General features: G+C 44.9%; 1 protein-coding gene across 6 annotated transcripts in view; it reads right to left on the bottom strand.

The window, feature by feature from the left end:
* Positions 1–21,916, bottom strand: part of TMEM120B (transmembrane protein 120B) — a 47,236-nt gene that overhangs the window by 13,511 nt on the left and 11,809 nt on the right. For 5 of the 6 annotated variants that reach the window (XM_061170335.1, XM_061170336.1, XM_061170332.1 and 2 more), the window contains exons 2-5: positions 12,181–12,299; positions 10,252–10,368; positions 6,316–6,375; positions 5,595–5,690 (exon numbers count right to left, since the gene is read on the bottom strand). In XM_061170335.1, the coding sequence (XP_061026318.1) occupies positions 5,595–5,690; positions 6,316–6,375; positions 10,252–10,368; positions 12,181–12,299 (392 nt within the window). The remainder of the gene's footprint in view (positions 1–5,594; positions 5,691–6,315; positions 6,376–10,251; positions 10,369–12,180; positions 12,300–21,916) is intronic. The other variant, XM_061170337.1, reaches the window with a different exon arrangement.

The following is a 21,916-nucleotide window of genomic DNA, read 5'->3' as shown; positions in this document are numbered from 1 at the left end:
GGCTCTAGCTGAGGTTTCCCCTCCTTCCTTGACTGCTCAGCCCACGACAACCTGTTTCCCTTCTAAATTTCACATCTGTCTGATATGAAATTTCTGGTGGGATGACAAGAGAAGGACTTTAAGCTGGAAACCTAATTTGCAATTTTAAACTATCTGCAGTGTTAACTCCAGTGTAAACTCCTTCCATCCCCTTAAACTGTCTGTAAACTTTGCTACACATACAAAAAGATGAACTTAAGAACTCCCTGGGCTTCCCTCGTGGCACAGTGGTTAAGAATCCTTCTGCCAATGCAGGGGACATGGGTTCGAGCCCTGGTCCGGGAAGATCCCACATGCCACGGAGCAACTAAGCCTGTGCGCCACAACTACTGAGCCTGCGTGCTGCAACTACTGAAGCCCGCGTGCCTAGAGCCCGTGCTCTGCAACAAGAGAAGCCACCGACCGCAATGAGAAGCCTGCGCACCGCAACGAAGAGCAGCCCCCGCTCGCCGCAACTAGAGAAAGCCCGCGCGCAGCAACGAAGACCCAACACAGCCAAAAATAAACAAAAAAATTAAAAAACTCCCTGCCTCCTCTACGGTGGGCAGAACAGGCCTTAAAGGCAGGCAGAACATGGCAGCTAGAGTCGTGCTGTGCCCTGGTCAGGGGGAGAGCCTTAGACACGCTGTGCATGACCTTCACTGGCCTCAACTTTGCCATCTGTACAATGGGAAGGTTGACCCCCTCCGTGAGCATTCCTGGGTGAAGGATCCTGGGACAGAGCCAGCAACAGACAGCCCCTCAGAGGGCTCCCCCGCCACTGGCTCTCTCTGACGGGCCCTCGATAAAGACTCTATCTTTGACCCCAACAGGAAGCAGCTCTGTACCTCCTGGTGTCACACAGATCCATTTGTCGTGGGAATAGAAATTACTGCATGGGGAGGGAGAACACCCCCGATCTCCTCCATTCTACCCCGAACTGGGAGATCCTTTTCCCCAACTACAAAGGCCCTGGGAGGGAAATGGGAGGATACAACTTTAACAATAACAAAAGACGTTGGGAGATGTTTGGGAGAGTTTGGGAGAATGAATATGAGAGACTCCTAATTACTTAAATGTGTAAAGTCCCCAAAGAAGAGATGACATTTGAGTAGGGCCTTGAAGGTTAAATATATGGAAATGTGCTTTCATTAGTGTTGATAATAACTAAATTTGACCTGTTGAAATGGATACTTGTACCTATTATGCTCACTTATATTGTTCCACTTTTTATTTATTATTTACTTATTTATTTTTTATCTTTTGGCCACGCCGTGTGAGGCATGTGAGATCTTAATTCCCCGACCAGGGATCGAACCTGCGTGCCCTGCATTGGAAGTGCGGAGTCCTAACCACTGGACTGCCAGGGAAGTCCCATGTTCCGCTTTTTATTTTGTAGACAATTATAGCATAAATGCTACTATTGCATAAATGTGTATATTAAAATATCTGTTGAAATCTTAGACCAAATAATCAATTTGATATACTAAATGTTATCTTTAAAAAAGACATTGGAAGGTGTCTTTTAAGCTATGTGACCCTGTTTCATGGTCACAGATGACAGACTCTCAGCCCCGCTGAACCACTGCCTGCAGAGGCAGTCTCAGGAGGGTCAGGAACAGACTCTGGGGACACGGGGCCTGAGTTCCAATCCAGACTCCGCCTCTTCCCAGCTGTGGGACCAAGGACAGGTCAGTGATTCTCCCGTGCCGTCACTTCCCCATCTGTAAAGTGGGGAGAGTCACGGCACCTCCCGGGTAAGCTGCTGTGAGCATCAGCTGAATTTAGAACAGTGCCTGCAGCCTAGGAAGAGCTATGGATGTCCCCTGTCATAATAATTTTGGAAGCACCACAGAGCGTCCAGAGTCCAAGAAATGAGTCTCATATGCCTAACTCTGCGGAAATCAAAGGCCTACTTGACTTGAACAGGAAACGGGGGAGCGAAGACGGCCTCCCACTGCAGAGGGTCACTTAGATATCTCCAGACAGGAGGCAGCCCCAGGAGCGAGTGGTGGTTACCAGCATATTTTCCACTGGTCCCTTCCTATATCAGTAAAGAGAGGAGTGAAAATAGTTTTATGGCCCTGGCACGTTAGGGACATGCTTGAGGTGCTGGTCTCAGTCTGCCCCGCCAAAGTGTATGAGTTTCCTGTTGCTGCTGTAACAAATGAGCACATACTTAGTGGCTTAAAGGAACACATGTTTATTCTATTACAGTCCTGGAGGTCAGAGTCTGAAATAGGTCATCAGATCAGAGCTGTGTTCCTTCTGGAGGTTCTAGGAGAGAATCCATTTCCTTGCCTTTTCCAGCTTCCAGAGGCCGCCCGCATTCCCTGTCTCATGGCCTCACATCACTCTGACCTCTGCTTCTGTGATCACATCTCCGACTCTGACCCTCCTACCTCCCACTTATTAGGACACTTGTGATTACACTGGGTCGCCCGGATAATCCAGGATAATCTCCCCATCTCAAGATTCTTAACTGAAACATCTGCAAAGATCTTCTGCCATGTAAGGTCACGCGTTCGCAGGTTCTGAGGACTGAACACGCACATCTTTGGGGACCATTATTCAGCCTGACACACTAGGCGAGCACTAACTACTGGGAACTTGCAACATTGCAGGCATTTTACGTGGACGATCTCTCTGGACCCTTGAACAACCCCACAGGGCTGGCTCTCATGGCAGGTGCATGTACCCCACCCATTCCCGGCTGGCATGGCTTCCAACAGCCAGAACGTGCAACTCCTGGTCTGCCTAGGGGCTTTCTCAGGCCACCGGAGCTCACCCTGCTGGTGCCAGAGGCAAATCAGGAGGGCAGGGGGATTAACACTCTCTGGGAGTCAATCCTTCCTAGACTGACAGCAGTCGGAGGATAAATACCACCTGCTCCCTCGCCCCTCGGGCGGGATAACTGAGACACATCCTTCGCTGTCCCACAGTTCCCCAGCAGCACTGAACTCCAGGTGCCCACAGAATAACCCTTCCTTGTCTCACTTCCATTCCTCTACCAGTGTTTCCTAGGATCACCTCCCAAATAAACTATTGGCATTCAAATGCTTGTCTTGGAGGGCGTTTCTTCTGGGGGAACCCAAACTAAGATAGTACTACTTCCCATTTTACAGATGAGGAAACTGAGGTTCAGAGATGAGCTGCCCATCCAGGCCCCCTCCCCTGCCCTATTTTTAACCCACAGAAGGTGTAGTGGGCTAAACAGTGTCCCCCCCCCAAATTCATATCCACCCAGAACCTCAGAATATGACCTTATTTGGAAATAGGATCTTTGTAAATGTAATTAGTTAAGATAAGGTCATACTGGGTTACTTTTTTTTTTTTTTTTTTGACCATGCCATACGGCTTGCAGGATCTTAGTTCCCCGACCAGAGATTGAACCCAGGCCCTCAGCAGTGAAAGCGTGTTGTCTTAACCACTGGACCGCCAGGAAATTCCCAAGGTCATACCGGGTTAGGGTGAGCCCTAAATCCAATGACTGTGTCCTCATTAGAAGACCATGAGAGAGACACAGGGAAGATAGCCATGTGACGACGGAGGCAGAGGCTGGAGTGAAACAGTCTTAAACCAAGGGAACGCCAAGGACTGCCAGTCACCACCAGAAGCTGGGAGAGGCAAAGGAGGATCCTCCCCTAGAGCCTTCAGGGCGAGCACGGCCCTGCCAACCGTGATTTCAACCTTGATTTCAGCCTTCTGGCCTCCAGAACTGTGAGAAAATATATTTCTATTGTTCTAAGCCATGCAGCTTGTGGTGCCTTGTTACGACAGCCCCAGGAAATGAATACAGAAAGGGATGGGAGACATGGAAATGCCAGGCCCTCAGTGAGCCTTAGATCTCCACAGCACACCACAGGTTTGTCCTTTGAGGGCCCTAGAGGCCCCAGGGCAAGGAAATCTGGTTGCACATCAAGAACTTCTACCCCTTCCAGGGGGCATGTGAGCAGGCATTACTGGCGTGAGCAGCCTTTGCCCTCCAGGGAAATGGGCCAGGCCTGAGGCAGCAGGCAGGCACGGGCCCAGGGCCTGAAAGAGCCTTTGTTTGGACACTCAAGTGGGCAGACCAGCAACTGGACTCCCAGCCAAGCGCCTGTCAGGAAATAAACCCTTGACACGTGGGCCAAATGCCCAAGCCATACTTGGGGAGAAAAGCCAGGGCCAGAGAGAGGAACGAAACCCCCGGGGCAGCGCAGCCTCAGCTCACTGGCCTCGTGCTACACAAACAGAGCAGCCAACCCTCTCAACCACACCACTGGGTGCCAGGCGCTGGGCAGAGCCACGCACAGTGTTAACACACGGAATTGTCACAACACACTGAATTGTCATGACAACCCAGGGAGCCAGGGCCTGGTGTCACCCTCGTTTTACAGATGGGGAGACTGAGGCATCCAGAGGAACCTGTCCATGGCAACAGCCAGTAAGTTTCAAAGCCAGGATTCAAACACAGGCAGTCTGTGGTCAATCTATTTCTTTCTTTCTTTTCTTCCTTTCTTTTTATTTCCTTCCTTCCTTCCTCTTTCTTTCTCCCCACCCTTCCCCCCACTGCCTTTCTCTTTGTAATTGAGATATAATTCAAATACCATAAAATTCACCCTTTTAAAGTATACAACTCAGTGGTTTTCAGTATATTAACAGAGTTGTGCACCCATCACCACTATCTAATTCCAGAACATTCTCACCACTCCAAAATAAAAACCCCTGTCGCCCTTAGCAGTCACTCCCCGTTTCCCTTCCCCCCAGCCTCTGACAACCACTAATCTGTTTTCTGTCTCTATGGTATTTGCCTATTCTGGACATTTCATATGAATGGGTTCATATAGTAAGTGACCTTTTGCATCTAGCTCCTTTCACTCAGCATGATGTTTTCAAGATTCATCCATGTTATAGCATGTGTCAATACTTCATTCCTTTTTGTGGCCAAATAGTATTACATTGTATGGGTGGACCACTTGGGCTCTTTCTTAATTACTATGTTAAAAGGTTGCTTCAGCAGCCGTTTAGTAGATATTTGTTGGACAGATGTAGGACAGACAGGACTGCTATTTCCCAAAAGAAATGGTCCTTCCTGGGCTTCCCTGGTGGCGCAGTGGTTAAGAATCCGCCTGCCAATGCAGGGGACATGGGTTTGAGCCCTGGGCCGGGAAGATCCCACATGCCGCGGAGCAACTAAGCCCGTGCACCACAACTACTTAGCCTGCGCTCTAGAGCCCGTGAGCCACAACTACTGAGCCCACGTGCCACAACTACTGAAGTCTATGCGCCTAGAGCCCATGCGCTGCAACAAGAGAAGCCACCGCGATGAGAAGCCCGCGCACCGCAACAAAGAGTAGCCCCCACTCGCCGCAACTAAAGAAAGCCCACGCACAGCAACGAAGACCCAACGCAGCCAAAAATAAATAAATAAATTTAATTTTTTTAAAAATGAAAGAAAAAAAAAGAAATGGTCCTTTTTTACCCTACACCTTATCACACCAAATGCTGTAGATGCAAGAGAGACCTTGGATCCCTCTCTCATGGCCCTCCTCACCCCCGCATGCCCACACACACACACCACCACACCCCATCACCTGTAGTGAAGGACAAATCGACATGCCACAGCACCCAGGAGCAGGATGATGGTCAGGTAGAGCTTGAACTTCTCATACTCATCCTTGTAGGCAAATCTGCAGTGACAGACACCCCCAGAAAAGGTCACGTAACTATAGCCCATCTGGGGGAAGGACCCTGACCCCATCAGATCCTTGACCTGCTGATAAGACTAAGGGAGAGACTTTGAATTAACGGTGATGATTAATTAGGGAAAGAGGGCCAGTGTGCAAAGCTTCCATGTTCCTGGACTCCTGGTTTAAGGTTCCAAGCCTGTGATGGGCAGGAAGCAGAGATAGGGTCTCCTCCCCCAACCAGCTACTTCAGTGGAAAAGCCACGGCTCCATGTCCCCTGGTAACTGACGGATTTTGGGTGGACAGGACTGGACTGCCTACCTCCCAGGAGAAATGTGTGTGATAAGGCGTGGAACGGAGCAGGGGCCATTTCTCATGGGAAAGTGGCAGTCCTGTCCACCCCATGTATTGACTCTGTGAAAGGAAGGAAGGAAACCTCCCCCAGGTGGTCTACCCACTGAGGAAGAGACCTCAGAGTCTCTTCCAAAAGACCAAAAGCCAGAGTCCCAACTGTGAACGTTTTTTTATTTATGCAAAAATACTAGCTTGGTCCCATTTCTCCTGAGTTGCAAGAGCAAGATGCCTGGATTCTGTAAAGCCAAGTGGAGGGTTGTCTGGGATACTTACTTGGCCTGGTTGCTGAGAAGGGTCACATTCACATTGCCGAGAACCAGATTTAAGTAGAGCCTGGAAGGAAAGACCTGTGAGGGCCACCATGTTAACAGCCCCAGGAGTGGTCCCCAACCAAAAATATTCCAACTTAATAAGCATAGCACTGAGCACCGGATATTAGAAAATAGGGTGCTAAGCTCAGCGGTAAAAGCCTCACATGGAGCGAGAATGAAAACGATTAAGTAGAGAACATGACAGCTGTGACATGACCTTCATGATTAACCCATTTCTCCCATTTCAGCTGGCTTAGAGACCGTATTTCCTAGCCTCCCTTGCAGCTAACGTGAGCACGTGACTAAGCTCCAGCCCGTGAGGTGAAGGCATGTGTACAGTTTCTAGGTCAATTTAAAAAGGGCTCTTCCTAAGCGTACAAATCTTAAGTATACAACATGATGAATTTTTACATATTTACAAATCCATGTAAACAACACCCAGATCAAAGAATAAAATGCTTCTAGCCCCAGGAGGCTCCCTCGTGCCCCCCTCCCAGTCAGTAAACCGCACCCCCCCCCGCCCCGCTTCATCCACGTTGTCTGCATCAGTGGTTCCTTCTTTCCCATTGTGTATATTATTCTATGGAGTGGAGGTACCACAATGTAATTATTCATTCTACTGTTGATGAACATTTGACCTGTTTTCAGTTTTCAGCTATTATGAATAGAGCTGCTGTGAATGTTCTTTTTTTTTTTTAACTTGAGATATAATTCACATGCCATAACATTCACCCTTTTAAAGCATATAATTTAAGATGAATAGATTAAAAAAATGTGATATATATATATATATATACATATATATATAATGGAATACTACTCAGCCATAAAAATGAAATGTCATTGGCAGCAACATGGAAGGACCTAGAGATCATACTAAGTGAAGTAACTCAGACAGAGAAAGACAAATATCATATGGTATCACTTATATGTGGAAACTAAAATATGATACAAATGAACTTATTTACAAAACAGAAACAGACTCACAGACATAGAAAACAAACTTATGGTTACCAAAGGGGAAGGGGTGGGAGAGGAATAAATTAGGAGTTTGGGATTAGCAGATACAAACTACTATATATAAAACAGATAAACAATAAGGTCCTACTGTATAGCACAGGGAACTATATTCAATATCTTGTAATAACCTATAATGGAAAAGAATATGAGAAAGAATATACATATGTGTGTGTATATAAATGAATTATTTTGCTGTACACCAGAAACTAACACAACATTGTAAATCAACTATACTTCAATAAAAAAAAATTATGATTATATTATGTACATATGTGTGTATGTACATATATATTTTCATCCCCCACTCCCTTCTAGAATGTAAGCTTTGAAAGCGCAGAAACTTTGACTTATTCGGAGCTTTATCCACTGTACATAGAATGGTGCTGGGCACAAAGTAGATGCTCATGAAACTTGATGAAGAAAAAAATAAATATTAAAAAAATTAAAAAAAATAAAGTATACAACTTAGTGGTAATCATTTTGTAACGTACAGAAATGTCAACTCACTATGTGTACCTGGAACTAAAAAAAAGAAAAAAAAAAGAATAAATAATAAAGTGAGCTCATAAAAATTTTTTTAATTAAAAATAAATTATACAATTTAATGGTTTCTAATATATTTACAATGTTGTGCAACCATCAGCATCACCTAATCCCAGAACATTTTCATCACCCCCGAAAGAAAGCCCATACCCACTAGCAGCACATTCTCCACTCCCCCCAGCCCCTGGCAACCACTAATCTACATTCCATCTGTATGGATTTGTCTACTCTGGACATTTCGTATAAATGGACTCATGCAATATGTGGCCTCTTGTGTCTAGCTTCCTTGCTGTGAACATTCAGCACTCATTTCCACCATACACACACACACACACACCCCCCCCCAGGAGTGGAATTTCTGCGTCGTATGGTATGTATGTGTTCGGCTTCAGTAGGAAATGGCAAACATTTTTGTAAAAAGGGATCTGCTTGCCCTCTGCTGCCTGACTCTTCCCTGTTTCCTGAAAATGAGATGGTGTGAGCCAGCTTTGGCCATGTAGAGGAGGACAACTCCCCAAGCGGGGGTGAAGTAGTAAGTTGGAAAAGGACCCTGAGTCCCTAGGTGACCTTGGGAGCCCACCACTCTTGGCCTTCAGAGTCCACTCACCTCTGGACTGTTGTGTGTAAGAGACAAAAACCACGCATGTTTGAGCCATTGTGCCATTAGGCTTCTGTTACAATAGCCTGTACTCTAACACACTAATAAAGGTGCAAATAAAGGGTTATGAGATCTCAGGGGAAGAAGGGTTAATTTCACAGAGGGAGAGAGAGGGGTTTGGAAAGGCTTCACTGAGGTGGTAACATGTGAACTGGGCTTTGAAGGATGAGTAGAAGTTTGAGAGGAGAAAAGGGAACAGGAGAGCCTTCTTTCTAGCTATGAGTAAATTCTAGGGGCATTTCCAGTCTGGTGTACCTGGAGCAGAGGTGTGAAAAGACCATCCATTTTTCCCACCTAGCATATAGTCCCCACTTCCTAGAAGTGCAGTACAATTTCCCTTCAGAGAATCACTTTTCCCCTAGGCTCTAGGGTAAGGCACATGACCCAGGTTCGGCCAAGGTGGTGCAACTTCCTGATTGGGTCAATAATGATCATGTGACACAATCTAGGCCAATGAGAATCAGTAACAGGACTTTTCCCAGAACTACTAAAGAACAAAGAGGCGTTCTCTACTGGATTTGCTAAGTGGGTAAGATGCAAACCCAGAGCTGCTGGGGCCAGCTTGTAGAGAAAGCCTGCCTAAGAATAAAACTCATACACTGGAAAAGAGAGTAAAAAGAAAGCTAAATGAGGGACACAGCCTAACAGTATCACTTGAGCAGCAGGGTCCAGCCATATCTATAGATACACCTGGACTTTTTAGTTACAAGAGCCAATAAATCCCCTATTTTTAATTAAGCAACTTTGAGTCGGGTTTTCTGTCATTTACAGTCCAAGGACTCCTGACTAATGTAACATGCACAGAGGACTAGGGAGATTGGAGCTGGGAAAGTGGATCTGAGCCACACTCGAAAAGGTTATGCTGTTTCATTCTGCAGAAAGCTATCGCCACCCAAAGCCTAGAGTTTTTAACCAAATACAGCAAAAAAGAAGACAAGAGGAAGGGCTCTGGTAGAAGGCTCTGACTTAGGGCTAGGCCAAACCAGGAAAAAAGTCAGGGTGCTTCCCAGGACGTACTTTTAGCTGCCCACGTCAAGTCATGATACAATATTGTAAGGATCTCTCTCTGGAACAGGGTGGCGGTGATGTCACTTGAGGAAGGAGATGGGACTTCTCTGAAGGAGGAAGATGGAAAGAACACAAGCTCTAGAGTCAGAATGTCTAGTGTTCACATCCTGGCTCAGCCAAACCCGGTCTGAGCCACCTGGGCAAGATACTCCCTAACGTCTCTTCTCTGAACCTTGCAGAATGGGATTCCTGGATCTGACTCACCAGGTTGCTGAGGATGAAGTGAGTGACATCAGGAGAGCCCTCGGCACGATGCCAGGCATAGAGCAGGCTCTCCATAAATGTTTGTTCTCTTGAGAAAGAACACCTTTCCTCTGGACCCCAGGTGGCATCAGGCATGTGGCAGATCCTCGGAACCAGATCTTTCATCTTGTTCCTTGAAAAAGCCCTTCCAGGAATGTCACTACCACCCGGGAGGGGCTGAGGTCCCCTCCTGGGTTCATGGAGAGACGTGTAAGGAAGCTTCCTTCTCTTTCCTGCCCTTGTTCCCTCCTTTTCACCTCAAACTCAAGCCCCAACAGGGAGGCAGGAGTCACACAGACCAGGTGTTCCAGGCCGGGGCATCTGCCCACAGCGCTGGGGGTTGGGGAGTAGGTCCCCAGCTCCTACCCGTTCTTCTTAGGCAGGTAGGCCTCCATGTCAAAGAAGATGTTCTGCCGCTCCTTGATGCTGGCGCCCAACTGCTGAACGAGCTCTGCCTCCTCCCGACTGGCATGGCGCTTGTACCTGTGGTCAGAGGTGTGGGCGTAAGGGAAGCAGGGGCGTTACACAGACTGCAGGAAGAATCTGGAAACTCTGGGTACCGCCCTCCCATCTTTCCATCGCAATGCTTCTCACAACCTCAGTCCTCCATCTGTATTCTCTGCGTTTGATGCTGGCTCCCTGCTAGTCTTGTGACTTTGGGAATGCCCTTCAACCTCTCTGCCTTATTTTCCATACCTCAAACACAGGGATACCATCAGTCTTACCTTATAGACAATATCAATGTGAGAATAAAGTGAATAAATGCAATGTTAAGCATTTAGAATACCGGACACAAAGTACAAGTTCAATGGATATCTACTGGCAGTACTACTTTCCAGGTTATTCTATAGGAACAACCTGAAGATTACTAAGAGTACAGGCAGGAAGGATGCTTTGAAAGTATAAGCAGTCAACCAACCAAGGTCTGACTGTTATTCTTTGGTGACACTTAATCTCAAAACCAGAAAAACAAGTCATAGACACTCTCAGAAGAGCAGGGCTCCTTGGTATAAGAACATAACTCACGGGTCAACCTTCTAACTCAGTGGTTCTCAACTGGGGAAACCTGGGATGAGAGCACTTCCCAAACCATGAAGACACTGTCTGGGAACATTTTGGTTGTCAAGACAGGGGTAGAGGGTTCTACTGGCATCTAGTGGGTAGAAGCCAGGGATGCTGCTAAACATCCGACAATGCACAGGACAGCCCCCAGCAGCAAAGAATTATCGATAGTGCCATGACTGAAAAACCCTAGACAGATGAAAGACTCTTGAGTCCTGCCATCAGTAAGATGTGTTTTTCCAAGGGTGGTGATGTCATTACATGGAACCATCCACACTCTACACCATGACTAATGGGCCTCCATTTCCAAAATGGTCAGTCAAGGATAGGGGTATAATCAGTAACCGTCCCAAAAATTGTCCACCAGGGAAAGGAAGAATTGACCAGGATTCCAGAATTGTCACAAACTCTGGGATGGAGGCCCAGCTAAGTGACCTGGGACAAGCCACTCAGAGCCTGTTTTCCTGCCTCCCTGTGGGTCACAGTATCCAGTGGACGCCTTCACCTGCAGGGGATGAGAGCACTTCTCAAGCCGTGAAGACACGGGATTAGGAAGTGAACAGGTGATCCTGGCCTCAGGAACTGAACTAAGTCATGAGCTCAAGCATATCCCCACCAGGGATGCCGGACTTCTCACCCCCTACACCAGAGAGCCTGGTGAGAGGTGAGCTCCCACACCTGTGAGAAGGATACTTGCTATTTACCTGCCCAATAGGACTTATTAGAACAACTTTCCTCTGGGGAACTATGCCTCATCCTCTTCCCCCTCCCATATGGTTGAAGTAGGGCTGTCCCATCCCCCAGGTCCATAAAGTGAACATGTGACCGAGTCTTGTCCAACCAGAGTCTCAATGATTGGTTTGCAGACGGGTACATGACCAATTCCAGCCAATGAGGATCATGCCCAGAACTTCTGCTGAAAGACAAGTTCTTACTCTGCTGGTACGGCCAAGCCAGTAGGAAGAAAGGCTAGAGGATAAAAGCCTGGCACTGTTGCTGGCCATCTCAGTGACCATCTCAGCCAGAGAGTAAAGCCAATCTAGAGGAAGGCAGAATTGAGAGGAAAAAAAACAGATTCCTAAAAACACCCTTTGACCCCTGGATCCAGTGATGCCTGAAGCCACTCCTGGTTTTTTCCATTAAAATTTCCATTCTCTGCTCAAGCCAGGCCAGTTTTGAGTTGGGATTCTGTCCCTTAAAACCAGGGGCGCCTTTGAGTTGCAGCCAGCCTACCTCTGGAGCGTGTGCTTCAGGTCCTTCAGTCGTGTTTTCTGCTTGTTGATGGAGCTGCTGCACGAAGTCTGGAGTGTGGTCAGCTCCTCCAGCTTCTGCCTGTAGATCCTGTGAGTATCCTAAGGGATGGAGCAGCCCAGGTAGGGTGTGCAGGAGGACATAATGGGGTCATTTTTCAGTTTGCTTGTGTCTGGGGATGTGACTACAGAAATCACAGTTTCACAGTTAAGATGATACAACTATGGATACCAAGGGGGAAAGGGGTGGGGTGGGAGGAACTGGGAGACTGGGATAGACACTTATACATTATTGATACTACGTATAAAATAGGCAACTGATGGGAACATACTGTAGAGCACAGGGAACTCTACCTAATACACTGTGGTAACCTAAATGGGAGGGAAGTCCAAAAGGGAGGGGATATCTGTATGTGTATGGCTGATTCATTTTGTTGTGCAGTGCAGGCTAATGCAACATTGTAAAGCCACCATACTCCAATAAAATTAATTTTTAAAAAAGAGAGAGGAAAAAAAAAGATGATACAACTACACCTATCAAAGATGTGGCTTATAAAATTGGGACTGGATTTGGGGAAGGCAGCACAGCACAGCATTTCTGTAATAAGGAACTACTGTTTTTTTCCTGAGCAGGTTCCATCCTTCCTGAAGGGAACAGCAACCAAATATGCCTTTGAGAGGTCAGCCACCTCTTATCAAGTTTTAATCCAGATGGTTTGAGTAGAGCTAACAGTCCCCATGCCAAGAGTGGTCATGTGATCCAGGCCTGGCCAATCAGTATCCTCCAATCCCCTGGCAACTGATTGGTTCAGAGGTGGATACATGACTCAAACTGAGCCAATGAGAGTCAGCCCTGGGACTTTTACCTAGAAGTATTGGTTTAGTGATGCCTTCTTTCTCCTGGGTTTGCTAATCTGGTAGAAGGTACACCTGGGGCTGCTGAGTGGAGAGAGCCTGCCTAAGAATGAAGCCAAACAGAAAACAGAATTGAGACACGGTAAGAGACAGCATTCTCATAGCACCATTTCAGCCCTTGGATCTAACCAAGTCTGAATGTAATGCTATCTAATACTCTTAGTTACATGAATTAATAAATTTCTTTCCAGTTAGTCCAGTTTGAGTTGGGTTTCTGATCCTGGCAATGAAGAGAGTTCTTGCTAAGTCAACTAAGAAAACGACACACCTCTTCCCTTAAAGCCAACCCTCCCTAGCCCAGGCACAGTCACTCCAATACACTCAACATCTCATTCCTGGAAATAACCATTCAGGGCCATAAGGCCAGAGGAAATACAAGAGACTTCACCCCAATGCAGGGAGAATGGAACACAGTAATTTCTCGACATTGCTGCCACAGCACACCTCCCCCAAAATAATGCCATATGCAGGGAAACAACCAGTTTCTTCTAGAGTTTGATAATCTAAGACAAATACCAACAATTTGGAGAAAACAATATGGGGGACTGGGACCATAAAATTAAAAACAATAATCCAATGAACATATTTAAAGTGGCTGTTTGCTTGGGTGGTGGAGAATTGTATTAGCAGAGAGAGAGAGAAAAAGAGGATGGTCAGACAGGGAGGCCAGAGCCTAAACTCTCATGCCTGTCAAGCAGGTTCCTAGATATGAAGGTTAAACCAGAAAATAAGGAAAAAGTGAAGGCCAAGAAGTGAATAGATAACAATTAGGAGCAACACGGAAGAATGCTGTGAGCAAGACTCCCTTGGCCCCCAGATGAGAGGGCTCAGTCCCCTGGATTTATACAGTTTCCTCACTCCTTCCTGGGCCCCAAGAGAGGAAAATTGTGTCTCTTTTTTAATTTAACTTTTAATTTTTAAGTAATCTCAAACTTCCAGGAAATTCCCTGGCAGTCCAGTGGTTAGGACACGGTGCTTCCACTTCAGGGGGCCTGGGTTCAATCCCTGGTCAGAGAACTAAGATTCTACAAGCCGCGCGACGTGGCCAAAAATTTTAAAATAAATAATCTCAAACTTCCAAAAGAATTGTAAGAGTACAAAGAACTCCCCTATACCTTTCGCCCAGATTCACCAACTGTTAGCATTATGACATATTTGCTTTATTCCCGTGTGTGTGTGTGTGTGTGTGTGCGTTTATGTGTGTTGGGTGTATTCTTTTTCTATATCAGGCATCAGTAAACTACAGCCCACTGGCCAAATCTGGCCACCTGATTTTGTATGGGCAGTAAGCTAGAAATAATTTTTGCCTGGTTGGAAAAGATCAAAAGAAGAATACTTCGTGACACGTGAAAAGTTTATGAAATTGAAACTTCGGTATCCATAAATAAACTTCACTGGAGCACAGTCATGCCCATTCATTTATATATTGTCTGTGACATCACAACAGCAGAGCAAGAGTAGTGTGACAGAGACCACATGGCCCGCAAAGCCCAGAATCCTCACTACTTGACCTTTTTGCCAAAAGAGTTTGTCTACTCCTGTTCTAAACCATTTGGGAGTTAGTTGTAGACAACAGGCTTCTTTACTCCTAAATACTTTAGTGCATATTTCCTATGGACATGACATTCTCTTATACATTCAATTATCAAATACAGAAAATATAACTTTGATACAATACAATACTATCACCTCAAATACCATCCAAATTCAAATTTGGATGCTAACTATCTCTTTTTTTTTTTTTTTTAATCTCTTGATGGCAATTTCCCCCCAGACCTGGACCCAATTCAGTTTGATGCCCTATATTACTATTCATATCACTTTGGTCTCCTTTAGTCTAGACCAGCTTCTCAACTTCTGTCTTTCGTGACATCGGCATTTTTAAAGAGTTCGGTCCAGTTGTTTTGGAGAATGTCCCTCCACCTTGGTTTGTCTGATATTTCCTCATGATTGAATTTTGGTTATGCACCTGGGACAGAAATGCCAGTAAAGTGACGCTGGGCCCTCAGTGTCTCCCATCAGGAGGGACGTGGTGTCTGTGATGTTAACTTTGATTGCTTGGGAGAGATGGTGTCCACCTGTCTTCTCCACTGTACAGTGACCAGCTTTCTACCTGTAATTAATAAGTAATCTGTACAGAGAGGCTTCAGTGCCAAAACAGTCCTCAATGTTCAACCAATATCTGCTGGTAATAAAGGAAACCCTCCAGAACTGGACGAGGAGGATGGGGGCAGAGAGACCCCCAACTAAGCAGCCTTTGAGAATGTGGGGTCTTTGGACTGAGAGTCCCCAGCAATGCCAGCTGGGCCATGCCACCTCCTGGCACTCTTTGGTATTGGGTCCCACCACGGCACGAGAAGACCAAGACTGAAACATCAGCAGCCAGATGCTTACCAGGCCTTCAGTATGAACTAATATTTAATTCCACAAGTAAACATGAAGACATTATCCTCGTTAAAAATTAAAACACTGCAGCTACGGCTTGAGTCGGCTTTGAATATACCCCTATCCTGTCTTCTCCCACTTCTCCAAAAGTAACCACTGTTACCAGTTTCTTCTAGATCTTTTTCTATGTATTCTTCCAGATTGTATGTAACTATGTATTTCTATATTCCACATAGACCTATTTCTATATACACACACTTAACTATGTATACATATATATGAAAAATACACACTGTTGCAAAAACTATTGTCCCTAATACTTATTCTCCTTTGCTTCCTTTTAATAACAGGACCCCACTGAGTGGTAGCCAGGCACATGGCTGTCCAGCTACAGACATTTCCCAGCCTCCCTTGCAGCTAGCAATATGACCAAGAGTTAGCCACTGGGTGGCAAGCAGAAGTGACGTAAGTTCTGAACCACATTTTTTTTTAACCACTACACCTGCCATTTCTAGCTATTCAGTTTTCACATGTCAAGCCAACATTTTCTGCCAAGAATAATTGAACCACATTTTTATAAGGAATGGCTTGCCCTCCACTCTCTTTCCCTGGCTGGCATATGGCAACAATGGATCCAGTTACCTTGAAACCAGAGATGGAAGCCACATAATACAAATGACAAAGCCCACTGTGCCCTCCTCAGCCAAACGAACCTGGATCCCGGGTGACCTCATGTGACAGGGCTTCCCACCTGTGATTGTTTTACAACAAGACCACCAAGCCTTTAGCACTCCTCACATAGAGAAGTGGGTTCTCTGTTCCCTCTCCTTAAATACAAGTAGGCTTGTGGCTGATTTGACCAATAAAATATGTCAAAATTACCCAAAAAGCAAACAACCTGATTAAAAAATGGGCAGAAGATCTGAATAGACATTTTTCCAAAGAAGCCATACAGATAGCCAACAGGCACATGAAAAGATGCTCAACACTGCTAATCATCAAATAAATGCAAATCAAAACCACAGGGAGATATCATCTCACACCTGTCAGAATGGTTGTCATCAAAAAGACCACAATTAACAAATGTTGGCGAGGATGTGGAGAAAAGAGAACCCCTGTACACTGTTGGTGGGAATGTAAATTGGTACAGCCACTGTGGAAACAGTATGGAGGTTCCTCAAAAAACTAAAAATAGAACTACCATATGATCCAGCAATTCCACTCCTGGGTATATATCTGAAGAAAATGAAAACACTAATTAAAAAAGATATACCCACAGCAGCATTATTTACAATAGCCAAGATATGGAGGCAACCTAAGTGTCCATCAACAGATAAATGGATAAAGATGTGGTATATATATACAGTGGAATACTACTCAGCCATAACAAAGAATGAAATTTTGCCATTTGCAACAACATGGATGGACTTGGAGGGTATTATGCTTAGCGAAATAAGTGAGACAGAGAAAGACAAACACGGTATGATATCACTTATATGTGGAATCTTAAAAAAATAAAACAAACTAGTGAATATAACAAAAACAGACTCACAGATACAGAGAACACACTAGTGGTTACCAGTGGGAAGAGAGAAGGGGGAGACGGGCATGATAGGAGTAGAGGATTAAGAGGTGCAAACTGCTATGCATAAAATAAATAAGTTACAAGGATATATTCTAGTAGAGAATGGACTTGAGGACACGGGGAGGGGGAAGGGTAAGCTGGGACGAAGTAAGAGAGTGGCATGGACTTACATGTACTACCGAATGTAAAATAGATAGCTAGTGGGAAGCAGCCGCATAGCACAGGGAGATCAGCTCGGTGCTTTGTGACCACCTGGACGGTGGGATAGGGACGGTGGGAGGGAGATGCAAGAGGGAGGAGATATGGGGATATATGTATATGTATAGCTGATTCACTTTGTTATAAAGCAGAAACTGACACACCACTGTAAAGCAATTATACTCCAATAAAGATGTTAAAAAAAAAGGATATACTGTACAACACAGGGAATACAGCCAACATTTTATCATAAGTATAAGTGAAATATAACCTTTAAAAATTGTGAACCACTAGGCACTTCCCTGGTGGCTCAGTGGTTAAGAATCTGCCTGCCACAAAAACAGAAATATACATCAATGGAACAGGAGAGAAAGCCCAGAGATTAAACCCACGCACATATGGTCACCTTATCTTTGATAAAGGAGGCAAGAATATACAATGGAGAAGAGACAGCCTCTTCAATAAGTGGTGCTGGGAAAACTGGAGAGCTACATGTAAAAGAATGAAATTAGAACACTCCCTAACACCATACACAAAAATAATCTCAAAATGGATTAAAGACCTAAATGTAAGACCAGACACTATCAAAGTCTTAGAGGAAAACATAGGCAGAACACTCTATGACATAAATCACAGCAAGATCCTTTTTGACACACCTCCTAGAGAAATGGAAATAAAAACAAAAATAAACAAATGGGACCTAATGAAACTTAAAAGTTTTTGCACAGCAAAGGAAACCATAAACAAGACAAAAAGACAACCCTCAGAATGGGAGAAAATATTTGCAAACGAAGCAACTGACAAAGGATTAATCTCCAAAATATACAAGCAGCTCATGCAGCTCAATATCAAAAAAACGAACAACCCAATCCAAAACTGGACAGAAGATCTAAATAGACATTTCTCCAAAGAAGATATACAGATTGCCAACAAACACATGAAAGGATGCTCAACATCACTAATCATTAGAGAAATGCAAATCAAAATTACAATGAGGTATCACCAGTCAGAATGGCCATCACACCGGTCAGAATGGCCATCATCAAAAAATCTACAAATAACAAATGCTGGAGAGGGTGTGGAGAAAAGGGAACCCTCTTGCACTGCTGGTGGGAATGTAAATTGATACAGCCACTATGGAGAACAGTATGGAGGTGCCTTAAAAAACTAAAAACAGAACTACCATACGACCCAGCAATCCCACTACTGGGCATATACCCTGAGAAAACCATAATTCAGAAAGAGTCATGTACCACAATGTTCATTGCAGCTCTATTTACAATAGCCAGGACATGGAAGCAACCTAAGTGTCCATCAACAGATGAATGGATAAAGAAGATGTGGCACATATATACAATGGAATATTACTCAGCCATAAAAAGAAATGAAATTGAGTTATTTGTAGTGAGGCGGATGGACCTAGAGTCTGTCATACAGAGTGAAATAAGTCAGAAAGAGAAAAACAAATACCATATGCTAACACATATATATGGAATCTAAAAAAAAAAAAAAAAAAAAAAAGATTCTGAAGAACCTAGGGGCCGGACAGGAATAAAGACGCAGACGTAGAGAATGGACTTGAGGACACGGGGCGGGGGAAGGGTAAGCTGGGAAGAAGTGAGAGAGTGGCATTGACATATATACACTATCAAATGTAAAATAGATAGCTAGTGGGAAGCAGCTGCCTAGCACAGGGAGGTCAGCTCGGTGCTTTGTGACCACCTAGAGGGGTGGGATAAGGAGGGTGGGAGGGAGACGCAAGAGGGAGGGGATATGGGAATATATGTATGCATATCACTGATTCACTTTGTTTTACAGCAGAAACTAACACAACAATGTAAAGCAATTATCCTCCAATAAAGATGTTAAAAAAAGAAAAAAAAGGAATCCACTTGCCAATGCAGGGGACACAGGTTCGAGCCCTGGTCCGGGAAGATCCCACATGCCGCGGAACAACTAAGCCTGTGCACCACAACTCCTGAGCCTGTGCGCTAGAGCCCACGAGCCACAACTACTGAAGCCCATGCGCCTGGAGCCCGTGCTCCACCACAAGAGAAGTCACCGCAATGAGAAGCCCACGCACCACAACAAAGAGTAGCCACCGCTCACTGCAACTAGAGAGAGCCTGTGCACAGCAATGAAGACCCAACGCAACTAAATAAATAAATAAATAAATTTATTTTAAAGAAAGTTATGAACCACTATATTGTACACCTGAAACATATAGTACTGTTAGGTCAACTATACCTCAATTTTTTTAAAATGGCAGAAGTGACACTATACAATTTCTGAGAAAAAGTCACGGAAGGCCACGTAGCTTCCGCCTTATTTGCTGGAACACAAGCTCTTGGAACAAAATGTTCAACTACCCTGGGGCCACCATGCTGCATGGAAACCCTAACCACATAGAGAAGTCACATGGAGGCAGCCTGATCAATAGCCCCAACTAAGACAAACCTTGTTATTCCAGCTCAGGTCCCAGACATGAGGGTCAAGAAACCTCCAGATGATTCCAGCCCCAGCCATGTGAGTTACTCCCAGCCATTCACGTCTTCCCAGCTAAGGCCGCTGACCTCATGGAGCACCGTCAAGCCATCCGCACCACGCCCTGCCTAAACTCCTGACCCCCAGAATCTGTGAGCAAAATGCAATTACTGTTGCTTTATGCAGCAACAGATAACTGGAACACCACTCACCCCGGACCACACCCCGCTCTGAACTGTTACGTGAGAAAGAGGGAAGCTACCTCATTTAAACCCTTTTATTAGGATATCTCTTTGCTACAGCAGCATAGCTTATACCCTAAAGCACATACTTCTGATTTTTTAAAATATATTAACAGTATCAGAATATAGATATCATTTCACAACTTTCTTTTCTCACTCAACAATATGTCTTATAGATCTACCCACATAAGAATATATAGATGTATTTCATTTTTTTTAGACCTGTGCAGTACTTCATGCTGTGGACATACAACAGTTTATTTAGCCATTTTCCTATCACTGGGTATTTAGGTTGTTTCCAGTCTCTGACTATAACAATGCAACACTGAATAATATCCTTGCACTGTCTCCCTGGGGAAATGTGCAAGTGTCTCTGGGGAAGAGAAGTGGAATTGCTGGGTCACAGGGTACAGGCTTGATTTTAGTTTTAACAGATCTTGGCAAATTGCCTGCAGAGTGACTGTGACAATTTACACTCCCACCCACAGCATATGACAGCTGTCCTCCACACCTCACCAAGCAACACTCACTGCTATCCCCACTGACTTTTTTTTTTTTTTGGCCACCCTGCATGGCCTGCGGGATCCTTGTTCCCTGACGAGGGACTGAATCTGTGCCCTCTGCAGTGAGAGCACGGAGTCCCAACCACTGCACCGCCAGGGAATTCCCCCCACTGACTTTCTTAAGGGCACTTCTGATGCTTCATTGGTGATATTTTCTGCCCAATCCTAAGGCATCAGACTGAGTAGAGATAGGAAGTCCACGGCCCTTCCCATAATTTTGTCCCTTGGCACATACAATCATTCCTGATCCCGAATAGTTCTCCGTCTCTCTCTCTGCCATTGGCTAGAACCACTTCCCATGGAAGACCCGATACTGGAGACCACACCTCCAGCCCACCCTCTCCTCGGCTCCAGCCTCAGGATGTGGCAGCCTTGAGGACAACGTGGGGTCTGGGGGGCTGGAAACAAGGCCCTTAGTGTGACACGCTCTCCATTCCCAGGGCATTCCTCACCCACACCCAGTCTCTGCAGATTCTACCTCGTGCCAGTACCACAAGCAGCAGGAAAGATTATCAACTCATTTCTTGGATTCTAACTTTTTTCCAGACTGCTGTCTCTCAGTCTTTTTTCAACTGTGGTAAAAATATATAACATAAAATTTACCATGTTAATCATTAAATTAAAAAAAATTTTTCTACTTGTAATAAAATACACATAAAATTTACCATCTTAACCATTTTATGTGTACAACTCAGTGGCATCGAATATGTTCACATCACTGAGTAACCATTACCACCATCCATCTCCAGAACTTTTTCATCATTCCAACTGAAACTCCAAACCTGTCACACAATAATTCAATTTCCTGTTCCCCCCCAGCCCCTGGCAACCACCACTCTACTTTCTAGTTCTATGAATTTGATTCCTCTAGGTATAAGTTGAATCATACAGTATTTATACTTTTTGTGCCTGACTTATTTAGACGTATCATAATGGCTTCATGGTCCATCCAAATTGTAGCATGTAGCAGAATTTCCTTCCTTTTTAAGGCTGAACAATATCCTACAGTATGTATATACCACATTTTATCCACTCATCTGTTGATGAACACCTGGGTTGCTTCCATCTTTTGGATATTGTGAATAATGTTACTATGAACACGGGCGGATAAATATTTGTTCGATTCCCTCCTTTTAATTCTTTTGGGTATATAACCAGAAGTAGAATTTCTGGATCATAAGGTAATCCATGTTTAACTTTTTTAAGGAACTGCCATACCATGTTTTCCAGACAGGCTGTACCATTTTACAACAGCTGTCTCTTTTTTTTTTTTTTTGGCTGCGTTGGGTCTTCGTTGCTGCGCATGGGCTTCCTCTAGTTGTGGCGAGCAGAGGCTACTCTTCGTTG

This window comes from Eubalaena glacialis, chromosome 15 (assembly GCF_028564815.1).
Source record: "Eubalaena glacialis isolate mEubGla1 chromosome 15, mEubGla1.1.hap2.+ XY, whole genome shotgun sequence".
Lineage (NCBI taxonomy): Eukaryota > Metazoa > Chordata > Mammalia > Artiodactyla > Balaenidae > Eubalaena > Eubalaena glacialis.
This window is presented reverse-complemented; position numbering and strand designations above follow the sequence as displayed.